General features: G+C 50.0%; 11 protein-coding genes across 11 annotated transcripts; 3 read left to right on the top strand and 8 right to left on the bottom strand.

Annotated features, from left to right (window-relative positions):
- Positions 1–4: 4 nt before the first annotated feature.
- Positions 5–1,092, bottom strand: PHATRDRAFT_49171 (predicted protein). The gene is made up of 2 exons (XM_002183782.1): positions 828–1,092; positions 5–752 (listed from the first exon to the last, which is right to left on the bottom strand). The coding sequence occupies exons 1-2, from the start codon at positions 1,044–1,046 to the stop codon at positions 153–155; spliced, it is 819 nt and encodes a 272-aa protein (XP_002183818.1). The 5' UTR covers positions 1,047–1,092; the 3' UTR covers positions 5–152.
- A 377-nt stretch (positions 1,093–1,469) lies between these two features.
- On the bottom strand, positions 1,470–3,151 carry PHATRDRAFT_49170 (predicted protein; the record flags this gene model as incomplete). Its single annotated transcript, XM_002183781.1, has 2 exons — positions 1,470–2,835; positions 2,922–3,151. 2 exons carry the CDS (start codon positions 3,149–3,151, stop codon positions 1,728–1,730), a joined length of 1,338 nt encoding a protein of 445 aa, XP_002183817.1. The 3' UTR covers positions 1,470–1,727.
- Positions 3,152–4,469: 1,318 nt separating this feature from the next.
- Positions 4,470–4,679, bottom strand: PHATRDRAFT_15747 (predicted protein; the record flags this gene model as incomplete). The annotated part of the gene is made up of 1 exon (XM_002183780.1): positions 4,470–4,679. A coding segment is annotated over one exon (210 nt), but the record flags the coding sequence as incomplete, so codon positions are not given.
- Positions 4,680–5,014: 335 nt separating this feature from the next.
- On the bottom strand, positions 5,015–6,808 carry PHATRDRAFT_49168 (predicted protein; the record flags this gene model as incomplete). Its single annotated transcript, XM_002183779.1, has 1 exon — positions 5,015–6,808. One exon carries the CDS (start codon positions 6,806–6,808, stop codon positions 5,015–5,017), a length of 1,794 nt encoding a protein of 597 aa, XP_002183815.1.
- Positions 6,809–7,964: 1,156 nt separating this feature from the next.
- Positions 7,965–9,617, top strand: Gsr_1 (glutathione-disulfide reductase; the record flags this gene model as incomplete). Its single annotated transcript, XM_002183894.1, has 1 exon — positions 7,965–9,617. Exon 1 carries the CDS (start codon positions 8,094–8,096, stop codon positions 9,615–9,617), a length of 1,524 nt encoding a protein of 507 aa, XP_002183930.1. The 5' UTR covers positions 7,965–8,093.
- Positions 9,618–9,957: 340 nt separating this feature from the next.
- PHATRDRAFT_49166 (predicted protein) lies at positions 9,958–11,617 on the bottom strand. Its single transcript, XM_002183778.1, has one exon. The coding sequence runs from the start codon at positions 11,565–11,567 to the stop codon at positions 9,978–9,980; it is 1,590 nt and encodes a 529-aa protein (XP_002183814.1). The 5' UTR covers positions 11,568–11,617; the 3' UTR covers positions 9,958–9,977.
- A 671-nt stretch (positions 11,618–12,288) lies between these two features.
- On the bottom strand, positions 12,289–13,917 carry PHATRDRAFT_49165 (predicted protein; the record flags this gene model as incomplete). The annotated part of the gene is made up of 1 exon (XM_002183777.1): positions 12,289–13,917. Exon 1 carries the CDS (start codon positions 13,774–13,776, stop codon positions 12,289–12,291), a length of 1,488 nt encoding a protein of 495 aa, XP_002183813.1. The 5' UTR covers positions 13,777–13,917.
- Positions 13,918–14,560: 643 nt separating this feature from the next.
- On the bottom strand, positions 14,561–15,564 carry PHATRDRAFT_49164 (predicted protein). The gene has a single exon (XM_002183776.1). The coding sequence runs from the start codon at positions 15,395–15,397 to the stop codon at positions 14,870–14,872; it is 528 nt and encodes a 175-aa protein (XP_002183812.1). The 5' UTR covers positions 15,398–15,564; the 3' UTR covers positions 14,561–14,869.
- Positions 15,565–16,602: 1,038 nt separating this feature from the next.
- Positions 16,603–18,259, top strand: LAG1 (longevity assurance protein). Its single transcript, XM_002183893.1, has 2 exons — positions 16,603–16,682; positions 16,884–18,259. Exon 2 carries the CDS (start codon positions 16,928–16,930, stop codon positions 17,924–17,926), a length of 999 nt encoding a protein of 332 aa, XP_002183929.1. The 5' UTR covers positions 16,603–16,682; positions 16,884–16,927; the 3' UTR covers positions 17,927–18,259.
- Positions 18,234–20,264, bottom strand: PHATRDRAFT_49162 (predicted protein). Its single transcript, XM_002183775.1, has one exon. It carries the CDS (start codon positions 20,045–20,047, stop codon positions 18,323–18,325), a length of 1,725 nt encoding a protein of 574 aa, XP_002183811.1. The 5' UTR covers positions 20,048–20,264; the 3' UTR covers positions 18,234–18,322.
- Positions 20,265–21,108: 844 nt separating this feature from the next.
- Positions 21,109–23,368, top strand: PHATRDRAFT_30145 (hypothetical protein). The gene is made up of 3 exons (XM_002183892.1): positions 21,109–21,363; positions 21,693–21,835; positions 22,021–23,368. Exons 1-3 carry the CDS (start codon positions 21,319–21,321, stop codon positions 23,246–23,248), a joined length of 1,416 nt encoding a protein of 471 aa, XP_002183928.1. The 5' UTR covers positions 21,109–21,318; the 3' UTR covers positions 23,249–23,368.
- The last annotated feature ends 411 nt before the right edge of the window (positions 23,369–23,779 follow it).

Here is a 23,779-nt window from a genome sequence, read left to right as displayed (position 1 = left end):
AACTACAACAACAAAATCGTCGTGTTCTAGTCTTTTTATATGCACAAGAGTAGTAGTGGTATCAGGGCATCGTTTGGTCAACCCGCTGCAATAAGCAAAAGGCCTCTATACGGGATGGGTACAACACAATTTGCCAAACGGCATCTCTGGTATTAGTCCCTCACCAATCGCAAGGGAACATCCTGTCGCTGCACCGGCTCGAGAATCCCCACCAACAACTCCAACCCGTTATCTTCCTGAATGTAACCCGCACGCAAATGATTCGTAAACGCTTCACCTTGCTTGTTGTAGTTGACCACGTACACTTCCTGGGGGTCGTGGGTCGCCAGCAAGCGCTCCACCATCCGCTGCGTCAGGGACACCCGGGTATCGGGACCTTGCAAAATATTCAGCGAGCGGTGTAGGGCTTCCTTCTTGTCGAACCCGCATAGATCTTCCCACGCGTGATTGACGTGAACGATCCGATGCGGAGCTGTTGCTGTGGTCACCACGAGAGCCGCGTGCTCTTCCAGTAAGGCTTCACGGAAGGACTGGGGGAGGGAAACGTTGCGTGCTGGTGGACTGGCGTTGGCGCAAAAGTCAGACTCGGGGGAGGCAAAGGATAAGGCTCCCGACCAAACTGACTGGTCAGCCACCGCTGCAAAAGCACTGCTCGTTTCCTTCTTGCTCTCGAGGACGAACGACTCGCCAATGCTATTGTTCATTGGTGAGGCCGCGACAAAGTCGGATTCGGGAGAAGCAAACGAAAGTGTCTGCGACCAAGCCGGTGAGACCGTGTGAGTAGAATCCGTCGCAGCCGCTAATGACGATTGGTAACGGTTACCGACCGCGGTAGCAACATTGGATCCCGCACTGGGTAGACTCTGGGAGCTGGTAAAATCAGATTCGGGTGACGCAAACGAAAGAGATTCCGTCCAGGACCAACACGGTGCGTGGGTGTTGCTCGCGAACGCAGCCGCCGCAGTGTGCGAGGCACGAGTGCCGACAATACGGGCCTGCGGTGTGAGTACCTGTAAGACGCCACGAGAGATGGTTGGAAACAACATGATGGGAGTATTCGTGTGTGGGGAACTGTGTAGTGTTCCTTTACGATGGTGCTTTTTGTGCGAGAGAGGAAGAGGGTGTCAATGGTTTGGGATTGGGGGAACGAAGTTCACTGTCAGTATCACGCTCGAGAGCTCCCAAAGTGATGGGTGCGAGACGCGAACACTGTTCGCTGTGACGTCATCCGTGTCAACTTCTGTGTATTCCCTGGGTGACGCGTATGTCGTTCTGTGTATCGATTGTTTATCGTTGTCGAACGGGAGCGCCGGTTTCTTCCAGATGGAAGATTCGGCGCCTCGTCCAGACAGTGACCGTGAGTAGAAAGGGTAAAGGGTTCCTTTGGACCCTGACCCTTCCTCTCAATACCCAAACGGGAGACAACGTCAAGAAACGTCGACAATGAGAAAAACCATTTGTGAAAGGGACTCGAGGCAAGGAGGACATATCCATTACTGTTAGTTCACCAGCATCGATCTAGCTCGCTGACATTGAATGCTACTGCGTACGGGATTACCGGTGAACGAAGAACGGAATCTCGAAGGCCACGATGTGCAACAAAAAAGATTCTATTATTTTAGGTGGGCTAACAAGCAAAATTTGCCAAAATAGATACTCACAGTCACTTTCTTGGATAAAGTGTAAATTGGACGAAAAAAAAGATTCAAAAGAACGGGCCCTACTATTCACCAGAACCGCACTGCACCCGCACTACCAGAAGCGTCGGAATCGCCGTTCCGAAACGGTTGAGACTCTGCCAACAAAGATTGAAGCAGGAAGGCTTGAGACGAAGAATTTCCAGGCAGACTAGCAATGGGTGGGATAAAACCGCGATTGAGTCCCAGACAATCATCCAAGGTTTGTGCATCCCGTGCCGGACCATAGCCGTTCACGGCTTGGCCAAACTGATTCTGTAGAATCTGGACGGCAACGGCTATTTCGAGCCTTTGCCTTGAAACGGACTCGGGTTCGTACCGGCCAAACGAATTGACAGTCACAGAGGGATCGAGTGGCAGAGTGAAAGGGATGCTTGCCATTGAATGAGTGTTCGCATCCAGCCCAGCCACATTCTGATAAAAAGCGAAGCGATCTACGATTGTATTGCGAAGGTCTACCATGTCTTCTCGGCGAAGATGATCGCTATCAACAGCAAAATTTGACATGATGCTGCCTTTGCGTACGTCGTGATCCGGATCGAGTTGTGCTCGAGTATCACGTTGTGGTACAATAGGAGCATACAAGGCTTGCATTTCTTTGTTTGGCAATGCATGTGATGCTGCCTGCATATGATGACTCGCAGGCCATGTGCTCTGTCCATCTCTCGGAACAACCAAAGGATGCTGACGAGCCCCGTTGCAAATACTTGTGCCGGCCCCACTTCGGATCTCTTCTCTTTGACTTGATTTGTCTTGTGCAACAGTCGCTGAACTATCGTATTCGGAATAGATGCCGCCAGACTTGCTTTCCTGAGCGCCCGCGGCCGTGGCAGCTAAATGCTTGTGCCGTTGGTCGTTGCTAACCACGGGTGCTGACTTTTCTGACGTCATTGCGGGAAGCAAGTAGAAATCGGGCTGCGATTCCTGTGACACTGGCTTCCGGGATCCATTTCCCTTGATTGCCATTCGTGAAATCGCGTAGGCAAGCTTCGGTTGTCCACGAAGAAAGAATTCGTGGTAGTAGCTTCCCTTGTCTGATCCTTCCGGTGCAAAAATTTCCGATGAATGGTGAGTAAGGCTTGCTAGCAACAGGTTGGGATTGATGATATTCTTAACACGTCTTACCGGTAGAGAATCGCTTAAAACTGTAGAGACTCAGTTGCCTCTGAAAAGACTGCAGCTTTGTATGCCGAAACCATCTGTTGAAAATAACAAAAATTGAACGTGAGAAGTTGTTGCATTCCTTTGCAAATCACCGACGGCACCTGATCTTGCCTTGGAAGTACGACATCTGAGAAGGCTTTCGGGTTGCTCACGAAGAACGCCCGACCGTGGGGGCGCCACGAAATTATGCTCTCCTTGCCATTGCGCTCTGCTTCGTCAATCATGTAGCTGAGCTTTACTGGGAAAGGTTCTTTGCGAAGGGAAATGGGAATGTCGCCAGCCCAGTCCATTTTCCTTAGAGCTTGATAAAATTAACAGTCAGAAGTACAAAACGTGCTCTTGCGCAAACCCGACACTGTGCAAAAGAGTCTATGGTCAATCAATGCGTCGTATTCAATGGGGTCTGGGGGTTGACGTATGTCGGGCTACGCAGGGCCTCCTGCTGGTGTTTTCCGTTGTTCTTCAAATAAGTAACTACTTGTTTAACGTACGAACTTCTCTATAGCAAGAAGATGCCGAATTCGGTAGATTCATGTGACACGTTCCGTATAGTGATCTGTCTCGCGAACGACTCTGCTTTTCGGCTATCCTTTGTCCTTTTACTTCAATAGCTTCTTAAGTCTAAATATGTGTTTGACAGAAATAGAGAAAGTTTACTTTTCAATGTTTACTGTGAGTGACGATCGATGAGAAATCGGAGCATACACCTACCCTACCTCGTCTGAACTGAACTCTCGCGACGACAACATTCGCGTTCTCTAGCAAGCCAACACCTGCCTGTAAGCTCTCCGAATGTAAGAGTTTTGTTGCCAACGTTGGGATTGATTATCTACCCTTAGACGTCTATAGGAAAGAGACGCAGGTCTTAGCTTGCCTTTTTAGTCACATACAAGGTCTTGTCCACTGCCTCAACTGAAGAAGTGCGCTTCCCAGAAAAGGTGCGCCGTGCACTTGCGGCCGTCGATCTCAGGGGGGAGAGTGAGCAGTTGCAGTTCTGGCAACCATATGATTGAAAACGGTATATGATCAGTCTCAAAAAGATGTCGGATTCCCATTCCCTCGCTCCGAAGAACTACTAGACTTGTCCTCTTTGAATTTTGCTGCAGAGGATGCAGCAGCAGCTGTCATTTGTACCGCTTTGGCGGCGGATTTCAGCTTTTCTTTCCAGGGCATACCGTTTTGGGGACGCACCATGTGGGCCGGTGGATCAGGAAGAGGATCTCCCCGTTCCACTGCCCTTTTTTTGGCATGGGCGTATTCAATTCGCTCAACGCTTTGCTGATGTAAGGTCCGTACCGCACGGGTCGCCATTTCGGAAGCGACTGCGCTGCCCACCAGAGACCCAACCGAAGCGAGCACCCCGTTGCCTGCTCCTCGTGCACCAGACTTGGTCGAAAGTAAGCGACTGCCGATCAGGCTGCCAACGGCACTACCCACTACCGAAGCAGTACCCACCGCGGCAGCCAAATCGGCCTCGGACATACCAGCTACAGTGGCGTCAAAAGCATCACGGTAGGAATCGTACGCGGCTTGCGAAGTGTCGCTATCAGCTCCATTCTGGGTACCAAACGGGAAATTGGTGGTATTGTTACGATTCCCGCGTCTTTCTCGATCGTAGGCTGACCGAGCCTCTGGATCGCTCAGTACCTCATAAGCATGTCCGATCTCTATAAACTTGGCCTTGGCTTCTTCCACGTTGTCCACGTTTTTGTCAGGATGGTGTTGGAGGGAAAGGCGCAAATAGGCCTTGCGAATCGTCTGGCGATCTGCTCCGGGTTCGACGCCCAAAACATCGTAGTAAGATCTTTCGGACGGCATGGAGGAAAGATGGGGCCCTGAATAGGCACGAAGAGAACGAACAATGAGAAACAAGGATAGAACCAAACCGAAATCTCCCAAGAACGGCGGACTTTCCTCATCGTGGGAGCTCACACCCGATTCGATCGCGGGACCCAGCAGTAAGGTGGGAATAATAATTAATGTACGAAAAAATGTATCTAAAAATGCAAATACGCTTTACTCATAGATACGGAACAATGTTCGCAAATAGGAATCGCCGATTTAAAACGATGTTGTCGCCAAGACATTATCCATTTGATCCATGTTAGTTGAAATTATGGTTATTTCTGACTGTGACACTGAATTTTTTCTCCTCAAGCTTGTTCGCCCTTGCGTATCTTTTCTGGGGCAAACATTGGCTTCCCCTGTTTTTCGCGTAGAATCAAACGTCCCAAAAAGACAGCCATTGCCAGTACCACCAAAATTGCCGCAACAATACCCCCAATTGCACCACCCGACAAGCTGTCCTCCGAGCTGCCATTCATATCTGCAGGGCAGTTGAGAAATCTGGCTTTTTCCAAATCGTAATTCCACTTTGGATTGAGATCAACGTTACTGTACGGTGCGGTGAGCGGCAAAAGCTGCGAAACGGCTTGTTCCAAGCCCGCAAACTCATCTTCAATAAAGATTGCTTTGTTGACGGCGTGAATAATGGCTTGGCGTGTTTGGATGTCATCCGTTGGTGCCTTACCAGAGTTTAAGACAACCAGTGCATTCTGTAAAACTGCACTGTGGCGGACATCAAACTTGTCGCTATGTACAAACTTGATATTCTGAACTTGTTTGGCAGAAAGGGGACCGGAGCCCAAAACCATATCCAGCTGACCGTCAAATAACGCGGCTTCGACCGCATCCGTATCCTCAAAGTGGATTATTTCAAGGAATTCGATTGCGGGCAAGCCACCCCAATAGTCTTCGTGGCGCGCAAACGTAACCTTGGCATCCATTGTCTCGTTCGTTCCCGGGAGGTATTCACGATCCGCAAATTTGAACGGTCCCGTACCAATGGGAGCCGAGAGACCGAGGCAGGTAACAAACTCCTCAAGATAGTCCCATTTGGACCCAAAATCTCCGGATTCACATGAGTTTTGAGTCTCTGGATCAGAGTCAATGCCTGCAGCAAAGGAACTAGCAGACGCAAAAACAAACGGGCGACTATACGTAAGCTCTTGGAGCAGAGGGTAAAACGGTGCGGACGTTTCCAAAACAAACTCCCCATTCTGATTGCACGTCCAGCTCTTGAGATTCGCTGTAGCTCCAAATGAGGAATGACGTTCGCGGACCGTGTCGGAAAAAATGTGGTCAAAGTTGAGCTTGGCGACAGTGCAGTTCCAATCACTGCCATCGTGAAATTTGACGCCTTCACGAAGCTGGAAGATAACGCGCTGTCCTTCGGCAGTGCGTTCCGTAGTCCACTCCGATGCTAGCGATGGAACAATCTCACCATCTTGTCCGTAATTCACGAGGCCTTCGTAAATCCAATCGCTGGCGAAAATCTGATTGGGAAAGTACTGGTGAGGATTCAAGGGTCCGACCGACGTGAAGAGCGAGCCGCCGGAACCCGGCGCGATGGTGATGTTGGCAGATCCGCTTGAGATACGAATGCTACTTAATGGATACGTAAAGGCCTGATCACTTGGCGTAAACCCTGAAAGACGACGGTTGATCACGTATGGAATTCGGGTGCCCCAGAGCGGCAAAAAGATGGCCTGCTGATGGACATCGTTCAAGATCTCTCGCCACTGTGCCTGAATCTGCATCTCATCTAGTTCCTTCTGCACATTTTCAATCTTTTTCAAAAGGAGCTCGCGACTAAGAGGTGCTTCTAACGTGTCAATGGCCGTGTACTCGACGTGGCTTGGAACGGCCCACGAATTGAAATAGCTGTGAGGATCGTACGGGGCACCCCAGGTACGAGTGAAGAGCATGTTATAGTCACCATTCAACTCAGCTTCAATGTAATCCTCTCGGCTAAGAAAACGGGTATTGACTGTAACGCCAATTTCTTTCAAGTCCCGGCGAATCTCATCCTCCACGGCGATCATTTCCGCGTCGTCCTCTACGGCAATAAAGTCCAAGGTTAAGGCCTGGCAGTTTTTGTCAGCCATGGTACAGAATGGATTTTTCTTTCTTTGTCTATTGGAAAGTACTTTGGATAAACAATGATTTCGAGGATTGGTTGGTGCGTTTGCTAGAAGCTGACTGTGAAAGGGATCCTTGGCGCAAAGTATATTGGTTGTTAGGCCCTTTTGCGATCTGTATCTTGTGCCAGAATGGCCTGTTTTCCTTATAGACCAGGCCTCGGTTGCCAAGCCCTTTCTGACGAACCGCCCGGGAAAGCGAGGCCCCCCATTCGGAATCGCCGGGATACGGTGAGCCTTACTATACTCTAGCTAGTAGTCGAGTTAACTCGCTAGTATACAAGGTGGATTTGCTGTAGTGAACACGGAGATCTTCGTGCAATATCACATATTGACCAGGCCACAACCTCAAGGCCCTATGTCATTGGGCTGTTCTAGACAAAGAAAAGCCTCTTTCACGAGCTAGTGCATAATAGATATTTAACGTTGATTGCAGGCGGCGAAAAATCATTTTGCGTTGATTCCAGTTTAGAGTTAGGTTGTTGTGCAAGGTCACGGTCAAGAAACAGAATGATTCTCCTGTCGCTGTGACCCTGAGGCACGGGAAGAAAACACGTGATACGGAAATTTTTGGATACTTATGGTTGGGTCCGTGCTCACAGGCCGCAAACTTCTACGATGGATTCCAAAGAGACCGATTCGGGACCAGGCGTTTTTTGCGACGGCGGTGCACGGGATGACTCGGTGCAAGGTACAACTACCGTACTACCACTAGTCGTAGAGGACAACAGTGACTGTAGCATTGGCCAGAGAGGGAATTGGTTCGAAGCCACGCCATGTCAAGCGACACGAAAATCCACGTCACATACGGGTATGACCCTAAGCGCGTGACCGCAAGGGTTTGCTCGTCCGGTACTCGGTATTCCTGCTCGGGCTGACGGGATCCCAAAGCTTCGGAGTGATTCCAGCGTCGGCCTCACCCCTTCCTAGTACTACTAGACGGCTCGAGCCTGACCGGACCGAAACAGGCGATTGGAGTTTTCCCGTTCGACGCCATGGAACTCTTCGGGATGCCACGGAAACTCACCACCTAGCTATTACTGCTAGTTACTGTAAATGTAAGTTACGGTAGATACCTAGCTAGTAGGTAGTAAGAAAGGCTTTTTCCGACACAAAACGAAGTAGAACACTATTTCAAAGCCAGTCTCGAGTGCCTGCTCTCCTACCAACACCATCCACCCACACTCAACGCCAACACACACACACACCACTATAAAAACAGAGAAAAAGCAAACGATACATCGATCTCGTCATGTCTACTTCCTACGACTTTGATTACGTCGTGATTGGCGGCGGTTCTGGCGGAGTATCTTCCGCCAAACGTGCCGCCCAAGTGTACGGCCAACAGGTTGCCGTGATTGAAGGCAACCGCTGGGGTGGCACCTGCGTAAACGTTGGTTGTGTCCCCAAGAAGATCATGTACCAGGCTGCGACGATGCGTGAAATGCTCAAGCACGACGCCGCCATGTACGAATTCCCCCAACCTTCCGATACCACCATTCGTTGGGGCGCACTCAAAGACAAACGCGACAAGTATATTGTGCGTCTCAACAATATCTACGCCAACGGACTACGGAGTGCCGGAGTTACCGCCTTTCAGGGCTTTGGCGAACTCCAGGACCCTCACACGATCCTCGTACACCAGAACGACGGAACGCAGCAAACCATTACGGCAGACAAGATTCTCATTGCCACCGGTGGCAAGCCCATGGTGCCTCCGGGGGAAGGCGTGGTGGAACACACCATTACGTCCGATGGATTCTTTGAACTCGAAACGCAGCCCGACAAGGTCGTTGTTGTCGGGGCGGGATACATTGCCGTCGAACTCGCCGGAGTCCTCAACGCACTCGGCAGTCAAGTACACCTCGTCGTGCGGAAATCACAAGCCCTCCGGGATTTCGATCCCGATATTTCCAAATTTTTGGACCGGGAAATGGTCAACGCCGGCATTCAAATCCACCGAAACACTGGAGGGGTCCTCCGGGTGGAAGAAGTCCACGGCAAGAAAACCGTGTTCTGCGTCGACAATCTTACCGTCATTGACGGTGCCGACGTCGTCCTCATGGCGCCGGGACGCGTCCCCATGACGGATATTCCCAACGTGGAAGGCTTGGGGCTCTCGACCGTCGGTGTCAAGCAGCGTCCCTCCAAACACATCGTGGTGGATGACTACCAGAACACTTCCGTCGACAACATTTTCGCGATTGGCGACGTCTGTGGGATTGTGGAACTCACACCCATGGCCATTGCCGCCGGACGCCGACTCGCCGACCGCGTCTTTGGTGGACAAGCTCCCATGAAGGCTTCCTACGAACTCGTACCTACCGTCGTCTTTTCGCATCCCCCCATTGGAACCGTGGGACTCACCGAACCCCAGGCAATGGCCAAGTACGGCCCGGAAAATATCAAACTCTACACCAGCACCTTTGTCAATCTCTACTACTCCATGTTCGACATGGAACCCGCGGATAAACCCAAAACTTACATGAAAATTATCTGTGCCGGCGTGGAGGAACAAGTGGTGGGTTTGCATTTGATCGGTATGGCCGTGGACGAAATCCTGCAGGGTTTTGGCGTGGCCATGAAAATGGGGGCCACCAAGGCAGATTTCGACGCCTGCGTGGCCATTCACCCCACGGCTTCGGAAGAGCTCGTCACCATGGGAACCTGGGGCACCAGTGCCCAACATTCCGGTGCCAAGGTTGCGCCCTTGGCCGGGGCCTCTTCGCGGGAACCCACCCTTCACGGCAGTGCCCACGGTAGTAGCAAGATGTGACTCTCACCAAAGGGATACGATACGATACGAGTTCAAGTAGACTAACAAATGGGGTCCGTAATGAGTCGGTATTACCGTTTGATGCCTTGTATCCTTTTAGATTTCCTACAGACTTTCGTTCGCTCTATGCGCCATCCAAAAATAGATGAGAGGGCCAGATGTACCGGCTCTATCGAGGTTATTATGCACGTTGAGATTTATGGTATTGTGCATGGAGTTCGCTCTATTCGGGCTCGTTTGGAAGCAATCCACGATTGCGCGAACATTTGTTCGAGCCAACTTGGCTAAAAAAGGTGTCCGCCCTGCCAAAAGTAATGTGAGCGCTTGCCATTTGGTCACTTACCGAACAGAAGAATGTCCTCACTTTTGTGGCGCCTCCGTCTGGATTCCTTCGAAGAGGAATATGCGCCGAACGTCAGAGGCTGCAACGTTGCTTTCGAACCGAAACCTCTCATTCGAAGTTTGACCGGAGAGCACTACTTTCACCTGGTCCTGCCAGTATTCGGACGGTGGAGGGATGAAGCGACACAGAACGGAAACACGCCGACCGGCAGTTGCATGTACTGGGCCAGTGGTATCCGAAGCTGCGGAACTTGCAAGCGCAGTACGTGTTTCCAAACGCAAGCCCTGTTTGGCAATATCACGCGACGAAAAAGCGCCCTCGATGTTCTTTGTCGTGGATGTCGCCGATAAGACAATGCTTGAAGAGTCACCTTGCTCACTACCATCTCCCCCCGGTTTTGACTCCATGGACACTTCGACTTCAATGCCATTGCCAGCTTCTGGCTGAAAGCCAAAGCGGTGTTGCAAGACTAGTGCCAACAAAGGCTTGCGTATGACACCCGTGACTGGACGGAGATCGCCCATTTCGCAAAACCGCAGCCAGCACGCCAGAAATATCTTGGAAAGACCCCCACCTCTTTTCGTGTTCGTCACGAGTAGGCCCATGAGCATCGACTCTTGACGTTGAGGAGAATTCTCCATCAGCAGATATCCTAGTTTGATTTCATTCTGGTAAAAAACAAAGGTAATGCCAAATCTCGTCAGATTCCTGTGCGGCTGAACTCCTACCGTAATTGTACCGTCCTGGTTACCACGAGAAAGACTTGGAACGAGTTCCCCCATTTTCCAGTAACCACTTTTCCCCCGCCCCACTTTAGGCAAAAATTCCCAGGATACACGAGCAACCGGAATCGTGGCGGGTGTCCCCGGGTCTTTCAGCAGCTTGACTTTTTGAAGGAGCCCAACGTCGTTGTGCTTCAGGCAACTTTGGATCGCCATGTCGAAGATGTCGTCAGTCGGAGCAAGATCAGCGTCTTTTAGCATCGTGAGGACCGGCAAGATCACAGCTAGCCCATTAGGGGTTTGCGTCAATGCTCGAACCACAGAGTGATAGCTCACCCTATCCGGAGATGTTGGCATGGACTGTAGTACTGTGAAAGCTTCCGTTCCCCGCTGGTACCGTGCCAGCACCGACAACAGCGCGTTGGCCGTCAAGGTCGATTTCAAAGCCACCGGCATGCCGTTGTAGACAGTCATCGCCTCTTCCCAGTTACGACACTTTCCACAAGCCGCGATCGCGGCATTGTAAGCAGCTGCCGTGGCGCTTGGAGGTTCGTGCAGTAGCTGCAGCGCCAGCTCCAACTCCTGACACAAGCCCATTGCGGAAATGGCAACGGATCGACAGGCTTCCGTGGGATGTTTCTGATACAGCCGGAGCGCCAGATCCGCCCGCTTGGCTTTTCCACAAATACGAAGGCCTTTCAGGAAGGGGGAATCTTTGTCACAGTCAGAAGACAGTAAGAAATCGACGACGGCAGCAACGCGTTCTTTGGATGCGGATTGAATTTGCCGTGTCAGGACTTTGACGTCGGATGTCGAGAAAGCTACGACCCCCGCGACCATTATTGTGAGCAGCGAAAGGCGTCTCACTCTAGAGGCCAGCTTCATTGCCTTTCACGAAAAAAAAATCTCTCCACATTGTCGGATGAAGTGAAAAGGGACAAAGTCACAGATGATTGTTTTCCTACCGACTTGCAGTTACTGTTTCTATTGGACTTCATGAGGCTTTTTTACGATTTGTTCCGTAAGAGATCGTGACAGACGGACGGACGTCCAGATTGCCCGAACTATTGACTGGGAAGGGTGCTCACAATCAGCCAGAGCATAGCCTGGAAAAGAGTACAATACGTAAGCTATAGAAAAATGTTGTACATTTTATTATAAGATATTACAGATAGCAAAAACGTGACCAAATGTAAGTCAGCAAAATAACAAAGCTATGCTTAAAGGCTTTTGCAGCAACGTGAGTAAAATAGCAACGAAGTCTACGTCTCGTGTTTGTGTGACTCGCGTAGTTTTGCTTTCTTCCGCCCGCTTTCGAAAAAAGAGAGTATACTTTTCTGTCCCTTTTCCGGCGAAATTGCATCCTGCATAGCCATGCTACGTTTTGCTGCTGGACTGGATTTCACAGCACCACAGTCACGTGTGGTAGGTGCTGCTGACAGTAAAGTCTCTTGCGCCACCTGAAACCCGTCCGGACCAGTACGGTACCGTGACGTTGGTTTGGTTGTAATACTCCCACTTGGTCCGGGCTTATCGCACCAACCCAAACACCACAGCAAACCCGCGTACGATGGTGGCGCTAAACCATCCAGCGCGTAACGATCATTTATGTGACACAAAAAGATGAGTAAATCTTCGGCCCAACTGAAACCTTCAACCAATGCACTATTGCTTTGCCCCAAGTCATGCGGGCATTGTTGTGGAGTTCCCCCGTCTCAATCAAGTACGTCTGCATGGCGTCCCAGACTTCATCTCCGAATCGTCCCTCCAAAAGTCTACGGCGGGTATCCACCGACCAGGAGGAATTGCTACCGTAGCTTGCCGCACAAGAACGTTCCAAATGAATGCGGGACCAAGATGGAAGCACGTCGGGTTTGGCATAAGAGTGTGGAAACGCAAAGCAGTGTACGTAACCAATTTCCCGCCATTTCACGATTTCGTCGAGAAACTTTTCGGTTGCGTTCCGGTCCCGATTATAAAGATCAAATAAAACTTGAAAAATGGAAATTACGCCCAAGTTCAGATAGCAGGATAGTCGACTGACGGCGTGTGGCTGAGTAATGTTGTTGCGTGTCCGGGCGTACTTGACCAAATGGTGATTTAGGAAAACGGTCCAACGTTTCATTCCAGCTCTGGCTCCACCGTGAGTTTGGACACAGGGTGCAACGCTAGAGTCGGCGCCGGACCATTGTAGTGCCCAAGCTTTGCAATCCGCAATAGATGTAAGATCAGCAACTGACCACGGCCGACGGCCTGGAGCGGGAATCTTAGAATCTTTCCATTCGGCAGGGAGCACGCTGTAGAGGCTTGCAAAACTGGGGTTCGACAAAAAATCGGCGGGCGAGGGCATACTGAGTGTCGGGGCATCGAAATGGCCTTCCTCGACAACACCCATCACTTCTCCTCTTCGTTTCGGCGCGGTAGACTTTTCCCATATCCAAGCCTTGGACGGAACACCTTTGTACAATATAATGGGCTTGTCATCAGACCTACTCGAGCCAACAATTCTTTGCAGTTGGCCAGCAGGCGCGACAGAAGTACTTCCGTCGACTCGAAACACAGGTTTTGCCAAAGTCCGACCAACACTTTCGACACGTTCCACATACGTCACGTAAGGATCTACGAAGGGTTCATCCGTAACGATAGCCGCAGCCGAACGTGCGAGCGTCAAGTGGTGCGGCGTCCGACATTCTGGTCCGTGAATACGAATGGCCACCGCCGCACCGTGTGATTGCCACGCGTGTGTTACTTCCTGCAAACATTCCAGTAAAAAAGCCAAACGCCGAGCCGTCATAACAGTAGATTGGTAACAAATGTCTTCTTTCCTTCTTTGTGTGCTGTTTGCACAATAGTCCGGATGGTGGGTATCGTCCAAGAGTGTTACGAGGACGAGTAAGGGTAGATTGTGCTGATTGGCAATTCGACAGGACAAGGCAAACGCCGGATTGTGTTGGTACCGCAGCACGACCGTAGGCAAGTACAGCACGAACGACCCGCTGATCTCAGTATCTATACACGTCCCGGGCGACTTGATCGGATGAAGCTGGTGAACGCGTGATTTCAGCGTCTCTGGCAGGCCTTCCGGTAGAGCCATTTCTTTGCACTGCCCCCCCCCGGTCAACAGATTGGAATACGTTTCTCTTCCAAACCTTTTGCATTCAAGTCCCCAACGTTGACCATCTAACTGGTGAGTCCGGGCGATTCCTTCAGAAGCAACACACAGTTCCCATTTCGAAAGAATTTACGGGTTGACCTGATACAGTACAAGTTTCGGAGGCACCCGAGTCAGAGTCAGCTTGGGACCGAATTCATTGTCAATTTTTGAACAGGGACTCGGAGAATTGCTAATTCACGAATCACACGGGGGCACACGACTAGACATCGCAATCAGGGACATCACTGGCACGTGTCAAAGTATTCGACGTCTTTCGTTAGAAATGCTCGCGTAGCTCGCACCGTCCTTTTTCAATCACCTGACTATGAGTTCAATCCAAGGGACCGTTCGCTTACGCCAGTAGCTAGCTAGACCGGGACAAAATGATATTCGAACAGCTCACCTAGCCCTGATTGGCATTTATTAGGAATTTTCGTAAGATGTTGCAAAACGGAGTTTCGCGGCTCGATCGAAATCCACCACTTCTCATCGATCACGGCAGGAAATTTATTTCGTGCCAACAAGTACGTACGATCCATTCTTATTTGCGACGGCACCCATACCCGTGGGAATATTCAGCAGACCCTTTCTCATTTATCGCCCTCGAGCTACTATGACTCTATTTAGAGGGAACTATTGATCACGAATCGAAGGCAGTATTGTTTCAGTCATTGTCATATAACGAATGACCATCTTTCCGAAGTTCGACATGTCAGCAAAGAGATTTGTGCCTGTCCTAATATATTGGAATACTTAGCTCGGAGACTTTCTATCTTCAAGAATACTGAGACCGTTAAAAACTCGACAAGACAAGGAACGGGTGCCCTCTAAATACTCTTTGTTGATAGGACTGACATGGCGTCCCAAGCCCGCAATCAAGATTCCTTGGGCTATGTTTGCGAACCGCATCGTGATGCTCGATAGATGCCGGCAATGTAGACCAATCCGAGAGCAGAAACATCTTTGCTGAATCATCATTGAAACAATCGCATGGAAGTGAGGGGTAGGAGAATTCTATCTAGAAACGGCACCGTCAACCAATTCGTGCGGTTCTGGCCGATCCTTGCTCAGGAGCGCACTGGCAGAATTCGTCGTCACTCTCGTCTTCGAAATCTGATTGGAACTCATCGGCATTGAAGTCGATTTCTTCCAGCACCTTGGCGATCATATCTGCCGTAGAAATCTTGCTGTCCATATCTTCCAAGCTGCTTCGTCTTTGTGGTACCTTCAGCGGCAAAGCAGATATATTCATTAGTGCTTGCAAGTGCTTGGCGGATGCAGCCGTGGTTTGTCTCATGGATTGACAATGGGTCAGACTTGTTTTGTAGCTCGGAGTTGGGGAGCACGTCTGCCAACCACGCCCCGGTATTTTCATTGGAGCGGTCTGTGGGATGGCATCCCAACGGAGTTCCGCCTTCTCGTGTTTTGTAAGACTGCGCGGAGACAATGAAGGGTTGCTCCCCCTCCTTCTCTTGACTCCCTGAGGTTTCGCATTATCGACAATGATTTCAATGTGTGCTCCGTTACGGATAAGATCCTGGAGATGGCTGGGTAAGTTCATGGTCTAGATCAGTTTATGTACTGGAGTGTGGGAAAATAGAGTCTCTTTTTGTTTCTTAGCAGCGCCTGCGCGTTTTGAGCCCCATCCGAAACGAAAAAAGGAACGGATGGGAAAAATAAAACGGGGCGCCCAAGACGACCGAGTTGACACGTACCTATGGACGTTACCGAGGAGTTATGGGGTCGAAATTTTACTTTGCGAACACGTTGCAATCAGCGTGACCTCACGACGATCGGGGAGTCACGTTGGGGCCGCATCCCAAGTTGACATTCTTCCGTGCCTCCGTATCGTGGAACGTATCGATACCATTGGTCGAAAGGACTGAAATCATCGGGCAATACTAGTCGTGTAATTTTTTATATATGCGGTGAACCGGTCAGAGTATTGAATCACATAGAGCCGGAAATCAAAGATTGCGATGTAGTTTGTCTGATCTATTTATGTGCCATAACAACTTATGGTTTTTGCAGAAAGTTTACAGTTAGGATACATCCGATATATCCTTTCTCGACGCGAAAAGTGGTTGCCACTGTGTTATTCTTTCCATGGGTTACAGTTACAATGGGTACCCGTGGCACATCAAAATAAAACAGTCGGCCAGCCAGCCAGAGTGGATTTTCAGCGGAGAAAAGGGAATGGATGAGCTGTGCAGTCTTATCAGGTTTTGTTTTACGTATAGAAATACAAGTCTGAAATGCCAGCGGACTTCCTGGATAATTATTCCACAACATTAATGGCGCATGATCCAACACTTTCCTTCCCATTCATTGCTATCGTTTGGGAGTGCCATGTACAGAACTTTTGCCTTGTATGTCCAAATCCGGTTACAAGTTCCTGTACTGGGGAAGACATAGCTTGGACCATGATCTTTGAGGAGCCTGTCCCGTAAATCTATATCCGCACAACCTTTTGCCGTAACTGCATGCACATTTTGCTTCTTGGCTGTGAAGAACCGAGAATTATATAACATAGTTGCGATCACTGTCATCATGAACAATAAATAGTCACCACATATTTTGGCGTTCATGAACAAAATATGCGGTTCCTGATTCCTAGAGATGGGAATATTTATTTGAAGTTTTGGAGCTTGTTATCAACCTTTTCGGCCTGCAAAATGCTGGTGTAAATAGAACGGACCATCGAAAACTTGCTTCTAGTGAAACGCCTTCTACTGTTATTAGTCTTGCTTGGATCTGAGGAGGCAATGAAATCCGCACGAAATATCGGACCATTCATTCCACTTCTAAAAATTGGAACACGGAACGCTAGTCATCCAATTCTAACAGTAAGTAAATTGAAGACATTGACAGTGAGAGCGAGGAATACGATACAACTGATGGCGACCGTACTCTCTAATCTACCGGTTTGGTCAAACGAAAAGGACACCTACACGTTTCGGCCATGGCGACCCATCAAATGTGTATAACATCTAACTGTAACAGAACTAACAGACGTTTTCCACCTTGTTGCTGCTATCGCTAGCAAGGTAGGACTGTTCTTTGATTGAAATTTTTTGATTCATAGAAAAACATGGATACGTTTCGCCGCACGGCTTTGGCTTTCGAATCCTTCCGCAAATTGAGTGGAGCGTTCGTCACAACAGTGACAGAAGACACCGGCGCAGATACGTATAGTATCGACAACGATGCCACCTGTCCGACAACAAAATTTTACCTGGAATTGCGAAGTGATGGCACCGAACCTTGCTCCGGAACCGATTGGATCATTCTTTTCTTGCTTGTGTGTCTAATACATTGCATCAGTTGGGGAGGCCGTTGGTTGGTTTGGGAGCCACTCGCAAATGCCTTGGCTCACCACGGACAAAAACACTCGGCGTGGAATCGCGCTGATTGTCAGCGCCTCTCGACGAGCATGACAGCGTGCAGTTTCTTCCTTTTTTCCGCCTTCAGTGTGTGGAGAATACTATTCCACAAGCCATGGCTATGGAATGCTCGGCAGTGGACGCAAGATCTGGAAGCCAAGCATATTGATGCGGACTTCAAATTTTATTATTTGCTATATGCGGCTCGTTTTTGCTCGGATTCCATTTCGTTGTTTTTCGAAGATCGTCGGAAGGATGTCTTTTGGACCTCGGCCGCACATCACTTGATCACACTAGGTTTGGTCTTGGGATCAGCGACCGCTGGCTTGACAAGGATGGGTGGCGTTATCATGTTCTTTTTCGACTGGGCTGATCCGCCTTTGTTGTTGGCAAAGTCTCTCAAGTATTTATCCCGGCATCCACAAGATCTTTACCAAACCCTTGCCAATCGTTTGTTCGAAGTGTTTGCGGTAGTATTTATCCTCACACGCAATGTGCTCTACAACTATGTGGTTTACATTGGCGTGCGCGATTTGCCGCCGTGGGCATGGATTTCTCGTCTTTTGCTTGTCCTCTTAGCAGTGCTGCAGACTTACTGGCTTAGTTTATTGGTTCAAGCCATTCTTCGTCAGAAGCAAAACAATGGCGTCGTGGAGGACATGCGAGAAAAAGACGTTTCCGCGGTTGCGACTAAAAAGGCACAATAGAGCTAGCTTTACTCGACACATATTGTGGGTACAACAATGCGCACAATACTAGCTGATCTACTGGCCCTCGCTTTTTTTATAGCTTTACAAGAAGAAAAAGTGAACGTCTATGGATAATAGCGATCTTCCCCTCGGGAAGACGCATGGACCTCTTCGGGTTTCAGCAAGTTGCTGGACATGCTGTGTCAATTTGAAATATCCTAGCTAGAAAGAGTTTTAGAGATTTTTTCAAGTATCAGCTTTGGCACGGTGTTCTTAAGAAAGTATATTCTGACGACGAGGTTAGCAAAAGTTCTATGAGACTTTTGAAGAATAGCTGCTTTATTTTCTGTGACCATTATAATCCCAACGAGGGAAGGCAGTACGGATACACATATAGGGGTAGCTTTCACGCAACTAGGAAGATTGTGCTGTGACAATATACTCCGGAACATTCACTATCGGATTCACCTGGAGCTGGATTCCTTCCTGACGTGTCTCGGAGTTGGTAATCTTGGTGGCTTGTGCCGTCGTAGATTTACTAGGAGTTTCCGACATGTCATCTAGCTGTTCCTCTTCTGACCATGCCGTCAGTACACTTGCAACATGCTTGATCTGAGCCTGCGTCATTTCGTTCAAATTTGGTAAATAGACGAGTCGTTGGCAGATATCCTTACCGATATTGTCCCCGTTGTATTCCCAGGTGGTGTTGATCAATGCAATGACGAAACGATCACTTAGGAATTGTGTGAAGCGACGGCGCGATGCTGCATCCGGGGCCACCACCCAGGTAAACTCCGAAATACCGAGATTGCGTTCGTGGGCCAGCAGGACTTCTGTTGTCATCCAGGGAAAGAGCTTGTGGTGATATTGGGAGGGAATATGCGACAAGAGGAATGCTCGTTGCGATATTTCCAGCCGGGCTACTTTCTCGTAGTGCAAAGTTTTGCGGACACCGTAGCGCATGGCCAAAAGCTGGGCAGCCGAGGGACGTCGCAAAAATTTGGAAGTTTCGTGTTGAAAAGGAGCCAATGCCTTGTCCTTGCGGACTTGAAGACCAATGTGATACCAGGGAATGGCATTGCCGTGATGTTCCCGCAACCATGCATATCCGGTGAATCCCAACAAATTGTCAATCCCCAGGGTATTTTTGGCAATGGCCAAATGTACAAACTGTTTGAAGATTGACAGAGCCCGATCTCGCCAAGAATCGACCGGCAAAGCCTCGTTTCGATCACGGCAGGCTTGATAAAGCTTATTGCCATGTGGAGTATTGCGAAAGTAAGCAAATCCGCCACCCAGACAGGAAGGTATCTTGTCGAGTCCGCCACTCCACAAGGTCAAATCGGCCCCGGGATGCCCCTGGTAGCTTCCGTACAAGGATCCAGACTGCACACAATCTTCCATGACGGGAATGTTGTAGCGCTTGCCGAGCTCTAGGAGTGGATCTTGTGGTAGCGGAACGCCAAAGACGTGTTGTACAAGAATCAGGTCGCACGATCGAAAAGCCTCAACATCTACCGATTGCGCGTCCAGTGTCCAATGCAGCGGATGGAAATCCATCTGTACAAATTCGATGGTGGCGTCTGGCAGAGTCTGCAAAAGGCGATAGAAGGAACCAAACTGCACCGAATGTGTACCAATGCGTAGTTTGCGAACCCCCGTCTCTTCGAATCGCTCGTCGAGTAAGGTTTGAATCGCGTGGTAAAAGATGGTGCGGGCCGAATGCGCCACGACAATATTCTCGGCTCCGTCCTCGATGGATTTTGGCATGGTGACCGCGGTAAAGTCGGCATCGTTGTTCCGGCTAGGAGTTGTCTCGTCGGCACTCGGACGCGCCGTGAGTACCTGCCGGAGATCGCTGTGTACTCGGTGTTCCAACCCGGGGCGGTCGTGGTGTTGCCACCGTGCCAATTGGGTCAGCAGACTGTTGCCATCAACGACACTGCCCAGTACTAGGAACCAAACGTGATAGATACAGACTTCCCAAACGCTTGTGTAGACACCGTACGGCGTGACTTTGGGAGTATAGACGATCGATTGCAGGGCTTTCCCATGATACAGATTCAACCAGTACCATGCCGAGAAAATGAGAACCGTCGTCGACGTAGCCGACACGGCCCAGACGTGTCGAGGGTTCATGCTAAGTGTAAGTTGACTTGCCGTAAGTGGGATAGCTGTCTGGAATCTTGCCGTGTGATGGTGTCGACTATCAAGCAATCAATCAATCTATCGATTGCCTTTCCTCCAAAGCACCCAAAGTATCCGATGCAATCAGTGACGCTCGTCGTGAACGACAGAGTGTCCACGAACCTTGAAAAAGGCCATCGACAGGCCGACCGTTCGGAAAGAGAATAGCCCGCCACTTTTTGGTGCAGGCGGTGAATGACCGGCATGGCATCCATGCATGGTACCGGTGGGACGCGACGCGGGGAACCATTAGGAACCGAACGTTGGTCCATTTACCTAACTACTGGCCTTCCCGCGGAGATTTAAATAAGGAGGATGTTGTTCCATGCGCTATAGGAAATTGTCCATACGGGGTGTCATTTAGTTAAGTGTAAGAGTATTTGAAATCAAAGGTGCGGTCATTTGTGGATACCCTAATGTTAGCTAGGTAGCTAGTGACATTGCGAGTAGTGGCATTTTCGTTTGGGAAAACCAGATGCCGCGTCTCCAAGCAAGATTCGAATTCGGATTGGCAGCGACAAATCTCACTGTCAACGACAAATCTCACTATCAATAGGTACGAGATAGATAGATGATGCTTGTGAGCAGTAACCCTGTTTGAAAGTCCGTAATTGAATTGCGGTATGCATGGATCTCGAACAGTAAAGTCGTGCTTACGTTCACAGTATCTACTAGTTAGATGAACTGTTAACGAAAGTCTGTGTCGACGAGAAGCTGACCGACCTAAAAAAGCATAGACGCCTTTTTTGAAGAATATGTTATTTATGTTAGGCGTCTGAACCTTTGAATCCGCAAAGAGTTCCGGAACGGAAGGGCAGCTGCCGGACCATCACCCCGACGTCCTTTTTGATTGGTCAGCAGCAGCACGATCCAGCAACGTTGGCGAATTGCGTAGATTGGGTACTATGATCTTCTGTCCGTCTGCACGTTCAGAGCGAGAGATCCTTCCGTGCCCGGCTGGGAAGAAGCGGGGGAGAGAAAGATCTTCTTTCGAGTACCATACACCCCATCGGCTGCGGGCTCCGTTTGCGTGTTTGGTTCGGTCGAGGAAGGAATTTATGCGAGTGCATCGTTCTTCGTTGTCGATCCAGATCCGCGGCCATCACTTTTGTACCATTCGTGACAACGTATTCCTTGTTTCCTCTCCAAGGTGACACTGAAATATCTTTCGTTCTCTCTTGTTGCTCCCAATTGATTCACAGTCACTGTTATCATCATTAACCATGACGCTATTGGTATCTCGAACGGTGCGGTCTTTGCTCCGCAAGGTACGTAAGCTAGCAGCAACGACGACGACGAATATCAACGGTGACGGAACGGAAAGTAGCGCTCGCATTCTCCAGCCTTTTTGAGTTCGAGGACGAACCAACCCTTCCGCAATGCTTCGGCAAGGAAGGTTGTCGTCACAAGCTGACTTGCTGTCGCCTTGCGAAGCAGCTTGGGAACCGACACAGATGGAGGCTGGGAAGCTACCGTTTGCCATTGTCCGCACTTTATCATACTTCTATTTTCCATTACGATCTATGAACCATACTCACACGACACTTCCGACACGTTGCTTCTGTTTTTGTTGGTCACTCGTCTTGTTGCGAGACAGACGCCCTTTTCTACGACTGGTACGACCACACCCATCGGCGCGAGTATCCGCACCGTCACGACACTGCAAGAGACGCTGGCGGCGCAAGTGCCGGAAAAGCAAAAGAAAATGGCCGAACTTAAAAAGAGTTACGGATCCGAAGTGTAAGTACAACTTCGTTTAGCGATGCAGTTGTAGAGATACTGGCGCAGTCCGTTACCCCACGGCTGCCACCGGAAAATAGGTAGTACCGCGTCCACTGCGGGGCCCTTCTTGTTTCGTCCGCGCCCTCCTCTTATCTGTTGGTACACACACAGGCCCGACTCAACCCCGCTGTTCTCTTTCTCAGGATCGGCCAAGTGACGGTGGACCAGTGCATCGGTGGAGCTCGTGGTGTCAAGTGCATGCTCTGGGAGACGTCCAACCTGGACCCCGACGAGGGTATTCGCTTCCGCGGTCTCACCATTCCGGAATGCCAAGCCGTCCTCCCGACTTATTCGGGCAAGGCTGGCGACGGCGAGCCCCTCCTCGAAAGTCTTTTCTGGCTGCTCCTCACGTCCGAGGTTCCCACCAAGGAACAAGCCGACTCCTTGACGGCCGATTTACACTCGCGCGCCAAACTCCCCTCACACGTGGTTCCCCTGCTCAATTCGTTGCCCAAAGACATGCATCCCATGACGCAATTCACTATTGGGCTCGCCGCCTGCCAGACGGAATCCGTCTTCGCCAAAGCCTACCAGGACGGCGTTCCCAAGAATCTATACCACGAGTACGCCTTGGAAGACATTCTTTCCGTCGTCGCCAAGTTGCCAGAAATTGCCGCCACGATTTATCGCAACGTCTACCACGACGGAGTTGTGAGTCAGGATACGTCGTTGGATTTTGCGGGAAACTTTTGCCGGATGCTCGGCTACAACGATCCGTCGTTTGATGAGCTCATGCGTCTGTACCTGTGCATCCACACGGACCACGAGGGCGGCAACGCGTCGGCGCACGCCACGCACTTGGTCGGTTCGACCTTGAGTGATCCGTTCTTGTCGTACGCTGCCGGATTGAACGCGTTGGCCGGTCCGCTCCACGGCCTCGCCAACCAAGAAGTCCTGAAATGGATCCAGGAGCTCAAGGACAAGTTCGAGTCCGAAGGCAAACCGGTGAACGCGGAAACCATTACCGAATTTGCTTGGGACACGCTGAACGCGAAAAAGGTGATCCCGGGCTACGGTCACGCCGTCTTGCGCAAGACCGACCCCCGATACACGTGCCAACGTGAATTTGCGTTGAAACACATGCCCGACGACGAACTCTTCAAGGTGGTCGACACGATTTATGAAGTCATGCCCGACATTTTGAAAGAACACGGCAAGGTGGCGAACCCGTATCCCAACGTGGACAGTCATTCGGGCGTTTTGTTGTGGCACTATGGGTTCACCCAATACCAGTACTACACTGTTTTGTTCGGCGTGAGTCGTGCGGTGGGTGGGCTATCGCAACTGTACTGGGACCGGGCTCTGGGCTTGCCCCTCGAACGACCGAAATCCGTCACGCCGGAATGGATCTGGAGTCAGGTGCAAAAGTAGTGGTCATGGACGTCGTTTCGTATTGGAACGCACAAATGGATGGAGAGGAATGAAATGCACTTCTTTTGTGTCGGTGTATCAGTCCATTAGAAATAACTTTAGCCTACGCAGTTTGCAGTCAATACGTACCACGAATCTCTTGGATGGGCGAGCATTGGTTTGGGTGTGTCTCGTAAAAGCGTCCACGGCATCCTCAAATATGTAATACCTACATAACGGGAACGGAAATCTTACTACCGTTTGACTCTGAGCGCCCGATATGAGCTGTGAATACCAGGCTGACATATCTCCCGCAAATGCCCTTCACTGTGATACCATTTTCAAGAACACAGTGTCAGCGAATATAAGCAGAGAAAGTGCAATGCTATGATGTGATCAGGCAAATCATGTGACGTGACACGGGACACTCTGTCACATAGGAGAATTGGGGCAAGACTGTTATTATGGGACAAAGCATAATGACACTGACAGGGAATGTGATTTGTTTACTTCCTTCCTTTCGTTTACTGTCAGAGGTACTTGCAGTTACAC

Source organism: Phaeodactylum tricornutum, chromosome 21 (genome assembly GCF_000150955.2).
Source record: "Phaeodactylum tricornutum CCAP 1055/1 chromosome 21, whole genome shotgun sequence".
NCBI lineage: Eukaryota > Bacillariophyta > Bacillariophyceae > Surirellales > Neidiaceae > Phaeodactylum > Phaeodactylum tricornutum.
This window is presented reverse-complemented; position numbering and strand designations above follow the sequence as displayed.